We start from the raw sequence: 6,000 nt of genomic DNA on the forward strand, positions 1-6,000 counted from the left end.
AATTGCCTCAAACTCCAATAAAATTACTCTGAGACATTTCAGTTGTTCCTCCCTGCATTACAGTGTCATCTTCATGTAACATGTGCATTATAGCAAAAATGTTGGTCCTGTCCACCTCCATAGAGAAACTTCCAATCCAGTTCTATTCTCTAGCTATGTTCAACATCTTACTTAATCCTTACATTACCAACAAGAATATGAAAGTGAGAAAAAGACCATCTTCTATTAATCAGAATTGAATATAATAGTGGAGATGGAAAACTTAATGATTTTCACCCATTTGTCTCCAGAACACTATTCTTCAATAGTTTGAGGAGTAACTCTCAATTAACGTGGTCATAAGTTTATTCTAGATCAAGGATGCATACCAATGCAATTATACCTTGTCTCTTTCCTATATTTAGATTCTAGATATTCACTGGTGATCAACATTGTGTCTATTAATTGTATTCCTTAAATATAAGCATTCTGCGTGACAACAATTAGTTTGCTGATTACTTTTTTTATCTTTCTATGAGTGGCTGAAGTCTCTCAATTCTTTGGCTCCAGCCCTATTAATGTGATATATGTAGCACAAAATTTTTCATAAAACAAAAATACTCAAAGGTGATCAAAGTCATTCAACGCTTTCATAAAGATCCCCGTTGATCACTGGCGAACACCTATGATAAAATGTCAAAGTACCTCTCTTTCCACAATCAAATAAGATATAGCGGTTTACGCTTTTAAGAACAGAACTCCAATACTTCCTCTTGGTAATAGGAAATAAGGAGTTGATTATTTCCACTCTGCTATGGATGATGAAAATTCTATATACTGGCAATTCTTGTGAACATTTGCAGTAAAGAGTTGAATATTTCCACTCCCATATCATCTGAATGATGACAATTTTACATGCTTGCAATTCTTTTGAACATTTGCATCAGTGTTTTCAAAGGCGTTAGAGGGGCGCGTTTCGGAGCGCGTATTGAGGTGAGGCGATGGCAAATCGCCCTTGGGCGGATATGGGGAGCGGAGTTCTGTAAGGCGCACACTCCAACTGGTCGGGCGTACGCTCAGGCGCGCCTTGGGCCTCACTGGAGAGACGCACGCCCCAAAGTTCTCTACCAAATTAGTTCAAATTCCGCAAGAAGAAGAAGAATCAAAGTACAATCAAGAGTTTTTTTTGCCACAAACATGAAAATAGGTATAGGAAAGAAATAGAAAGACCTGATGTTATTCCAGAAAAGAAGTAGAATTTATGTTCTGATTTTGTGCCATTTCATTTTCACAAAGCAAAGAGAGCGGGTGAGCAGGGAAGTGAGTAGCAGTCGATTCTCATATGCTATTTCAAACTGATGACTGCATCTCCTCGGGTTCTAAACATTTGAGGAACTTAATAGCTCTGAGTTTGGGTTTGAACGAGTGAACGAAAATTTTAGGAAGAAGATGAGTTCTCACAATATCCGAACCCACAATTGTCCTTTTTCGTTTCTTATGTTTGGACTTTTGGAATGTCTACTAAAGACTCATTCAATGATTCAATGTCATAAAGGCTAAACATGAGATGGTGCTCATCTCGACAAACACGTGTAACATCAATGATTTTTATTTTTGTAGTTTCTTTGCTTAAATTTGTTTTCTTTCTTTAAGATGTTTCTCAGTGTAAGTTTTTCAGTTTTCCTATTGGAAATCTTGGCTGAATTAATTCGTCTCTTAGAAAATATCGATAAGAAATTAAAAGACTAGTGAAAAATGTTATATACCATTAGAAATTAATTTAAGTGTAAAGTTGTCTACGTATAAAGAAATATTAAACAAAAAATCATTTTTTTTACTTTGAATTTATAAAAATAATGTTCTGTTGTATTTTTATGTATTTTAGAAATTTATAAAATATTAAAAAGAATAGAGATTCATGGGGCTTATGCCCCATTTCTCGGGTCTTATGCCTCGCCTTGCGTTTTTGCCTTTTTAAACACTGATTTGCATTTTGCCAATCAAGCATGTGGTCTTGTCACCTTGTTTAGCCAGAAGGATCTACCATTTTGCCTCAGGGTATCTCTTTAAACTTGGCTACCTCTTGGCTTTGGTGTATATGAGGATTCTTTTGCAGATAAGTTACTTTCTTCCTATTGCCTACCTGAGTCTTATATCTATTCCAGAATCAGTTTTTTCCTTCTTTCTGGATCACCAAATGTATTTAGGTTCTAAGCCTTCAAATCCTGTTTCAGCAGCTTAAGTTTGTAATCATACTGTAAATACCAGGAAAACTAGGTGCAAAGACTCAAATAAATTTAGATCCGGACAACCTTGTGCTGCTATATTGTAACAGAGTATCAGCCCTTCCTCTCACCTCTATGAATCCCCAGTCTTTTCCTCATATCTACAAAACTTTCAACCTCCAACCACATGTTCAGATGTTCTTGTTTGCTCGCAGCTTAATTGAAAGGGATAGTGATCAGAAACCGATCTTTGGTAGTGTAGCTTGTTTGACATATTTGAATTCCTCATTACATACCCGGAAATGAAATCTGTCAATTTGTGAAGCCACCCTTGAGTTTTCTCCTTCGGAACCAAATGAATTTGAGAACTTCCCACCTTGCAAAGGGGGATCTATAGACTGCATTTCCTCAATAAAATCAAAAAACTCTCTTATGGATCTAACCAATCAGTTCTGGTGGCTCCTTTCTTCTGAGTATCTCAACACACTAAAATCACCTCCTACTATCAAGGGGGATGACCATTAGCCTCTAATCGCCTCCAATTCAAACTATGACACCATTCTCCTAATCTTTTTTTTTTTCATTGAAAGGCTTTTATAAGCCGCAGACACAAAGTGAGGGATGGATCCTTCAAAAAACAAAAAAGTAACTCTTTCTTAGTAGTGCTATGACTTAGTTCAATCCTACTAAAAATGCAGCGAGTGAACTAATTTAAGTAGGAATAACGTAGAACCTGCAAACAACCATTCATAATTTGTATTGCTGCTAGACAGAACTGCAGCAATAGTATGGCATGCATTTACATTTCCCTTACCATCTTAGAAGACAGGATGAAAATGGTAAGACTGAACTTTGCTTTCAGAACAATACGAGGCTTTGCTGTTTCTAAGAGCTTATGAAATACTTTTGCCTTATAAATATTCAAGTCGATATTCTACATTTCTCTTACATGTGACTAATGATAATTACGTACAAAGGACTTATGATGTCTCAGCAGAATCTAAAAACTCCTATTATCCTTTACTGTAAGTTAAGGTTTCCAAATTTCACCTATGGATATAGTTACGCTCGAAGCAGAACCAGATTCACATACTGCATTGTCATCACCGCTTCAAAAGGGTTCAGGATATATTAGGTGATTGAAGTTAATTATCATCTTGTCAAAAGAAATTAGATAAGTTTAGATATTTGAAGAGAAGTGCGTCTACCACAGCAGTCATCTATTTGGGGAACAGGCTAATAGAAATCAACAATATATGAAACTATGGAGGAACAAACTCCGAGGAATGTCCAGGGGAAATATGATCTAGCAAAGTAAAAGTACATAAAAGCACAAAGTAAAACAATGCTTCATAACTGGCAAAACATAAAGTGACACACCTGAAATCTGGTCGCAAAATAAGACTTCTAATGAGCGAAAAATCAAATACATCCTGCACATTATCAATTAAGTTATAGATAGTATTATGGAGTGCATTTAAAAAAAAATTCAGCCACTCACCTCCATTAGCTCCAAATAATCAGCCACAGGGTCAACCACCTCCACACTAAAATTTCCATATTTTGTGACTCCAAGTTGAGAAAGATCAACATCAGGAATGTCGGCAATTTTTATTTCAGAAATCTGCATAGCCCTTATGAAACAAGGAATTCAGATGCCGAATCATTTACCAATGAACCATAACAGTTTCTTTCAGTTACCTACACTACACGTCTATGCATAATTGCACATACAGCACTAAGAACCTTGTGTTGTATCCCAGCTACAAGAAGTCATTTAAATCAAAAAATAGCATAGCATATTATTTAGCGCAAGCGGAGGGGATCATACAGAAAGAGTGTTTCCATAGATCTTGTCCGTGATAGACTCAGGTGCTGGTTGGCCACTGCTGTAATTGAACTGAAAAAAGAAAATGATAATCAGAAACGCTAAGTTCTTGGAGTAGCCTATTTAGAGAGGTTGAATATCAGAAATCAGTCATATCCAGGAAATTCTATGTGGAACCATTTTTTTTTTTTTAAAAAAAAGATAACGAACTTCTACTGTATATTTTAGCAGCCAATGGGACAGCTAAGAACAATTTCCAGTACATGATTTGCTGAGTAGAAATTTACCTTGATACCCCAATCATACTCAGGACCACCAGGGTTATGGCTCGCACTCATTATAAATCCACCATTTGCCTGTGGATTAGCTTTAAGTGTCATTCAAAAATAGCAAAGAGAAAGCAAATAAGATAATTAAAACAGAATTGTCACCTCTCTCTTCCGTATAACAGCAGAAACAGCTGGTGTGGACAATATACCATCCCTGCCAAACAGAGATTCTTCATATATACATATCAACTATTTTCTTTTCACTTTTTGGATAAGAACACAAAAATAAGCAGAGAAATACGCCGGAACAAGGGAACCCGGAAAAAGAAATGAAACAATCTAGCTATATACAAACACTTAAATAAAAAGTAGAAGGATACGGGCTCTTAGAACAAATAAGGATGGATTGCAACAAAAGATGGCTCATGGAGACTATAATCTAGACAAGGCAATTCAAAGTTATATCGCACATAAAGATTGAGTAAGAGGATTTCCATCTTCACAAAAACATAGAGAACTGATTAAAACAGATTAAAGTGGCAGGATTAAGTTTCACAGTACAAAAAGTAACAAAATTAGTGCTAAAAAACTCACTGTAGTTAAAAAGTTCCTCTTTTTGAAAGTTTAAGCTTAATTCAAGCAATAATATCACTAGGATGTGAAATTTGAAGAATTCATTCATGCTATGATGAACATGTAGACTGCTAAAAGTGTAATTTAGGGCACTCACTTGCCGACCAATATTTTACCAACACCATTACCCGCAGCAATTTTAATGATTATCTGCATTGTAGCTTAAGATGCATTAGGGATCAAAAAACAACAAATAGTTCTTCAGGTATCAGGATACACATGAAACACAGAGATTATGTACAAAACCACTACCTGTGAAGCTTCTTTATTGAAATATCGACCATCACCTCCTAAGACTAACAGTCCATTCTTAAAATCCTCTGGTGGCAAAGAATTAAACAATGCCTGTATTGAAACATTGTAAAACAATTACACAGAGTTGAGTACACTGGAATTCAGTATCACTACAAGTTCAGAGAGAACCATACCTGTATCCAATTTGCAAGGTAATTTTCCTGCATAAACACTTTAACCTAAACAAAAAAAGAAGCAAAAGCAATTAGAATGAATCGTATGCATTAAATTATTTGAATAAACAGAAAAGAAAAAGAAAAAAAACACCTTTTTGCGTAGACCACTAGTTCCGGTCTTTTGACCTTCAATAGGCTTTGTAGGAACAGATTTAATCTGCGATTCAAGCAAATCAAATAGTAAAGCTACAATTTTCCATTAGATACATAAAATCAACACATTATATATAGAAATTTCGAACAAATTAGATACCTCGATACCCTGGGATTCGGCAACTGTTGTAGAAGGAGATGATGGTGAAGAGGAGGCAGTGACAATGAAACGAGCAGGTGAAATTGTCGCAAAAGAATATTTGAGGGATGACAATTTGGGAAAAATGAGTGTTGAGTTGAAAAGTGAATAGGATTTAAGGTGATGAGAGCAACTCCCACTAAGTAATGGACTGGAAAATCGTGTCACTGTAATTGCACTCTCCATAGTTGCAGAGTTTGAGAAAAAGCAGTGCAAAGAGAGCGAAGCAGGACTATTGTTGAAGTAAAATACTACTCCCTAACTTCAAAAATACGGAGCATGTGCGTTTCATAGGAATTGATAG

At 35.8% G+C, this 6,000-nt stretch overlaps 1 protein-coding gene across 2 annotated transcripts in view; it reads right to left on the reverse strand.

The window, feature by feature from the left end:
* The window catches only part of LOC104232687 (phosphoglucomutase, chloroplastic), a 28,931-nt gene extending 22,931 nt beyond the window's left edge, over nucleotides 1–6,000 (reverse strand). For both annotated transcript variants that reach the window (XR_011406178.1, XM_070170997.1), the window contains exons 1-10: nucleotides 5,658–6,000; nucleotides 5,496–5,561; nucleotides 5,363–5,407; nucleotides 5,187–5,279; nucleotides 5,032–5,084; nucleotides 4,464–4,515; nucleotides 4,320–4,388; nucleotides 4,036–4,104; nucleotides 3,706–3,828; nucleotides 3,585–3,637 (exon numbers count right to left, since the gene is read on the reverse strand). Coding sequence is in view for 1 of the 2 variants with exons in the window: in XM_070170997.1 (XP_070027098.1) it covers nucleotides 3,585–3,637; nucleotides 3,706–3,828; nucleotides 4,036–4,104; nucleotides 4,320–4,388; nucleotides 4,464–4,515; nucleotides 5,032–5,084; nucleotides 5,187–5,279; nucleotides 5,363–5,407; nucleotides 5,496–5,561; nucleotides 5,658–5,882 (848 nt within the window). In the remaining variant the exon portion in view is untranslated. The remainder of the gene's footprint in view (nucleotides 1–3,584; nucleotides 3,638–3,705; nucleotides 3,829–4,035; nucleotides 4,105–4,319; nucleotides 4,389–4,463; nucleotides 4,516–5,031; nucleotides 5,085–5,186; nucleotides 5,280–5,362; nucleotides 5,408–5,495; nucleotides 5,562–5,657) is intronic.

Source organism: Nicotiana sylvestris, chromosome 3 (genome assembly GCF_000393655.2).
Source record: "Nicotiana sylvestris chromosome 3, ASM39365v2, whole genome shotgun sequence".
NCBI classification, from domain to species: domain Eukaryota; kingdom Viridiplantae; phylum Streptophyta; class Magnoliopsida; order Solanales; family Solanaceae; genus Nicotiana; species Nicotiana sylvestris.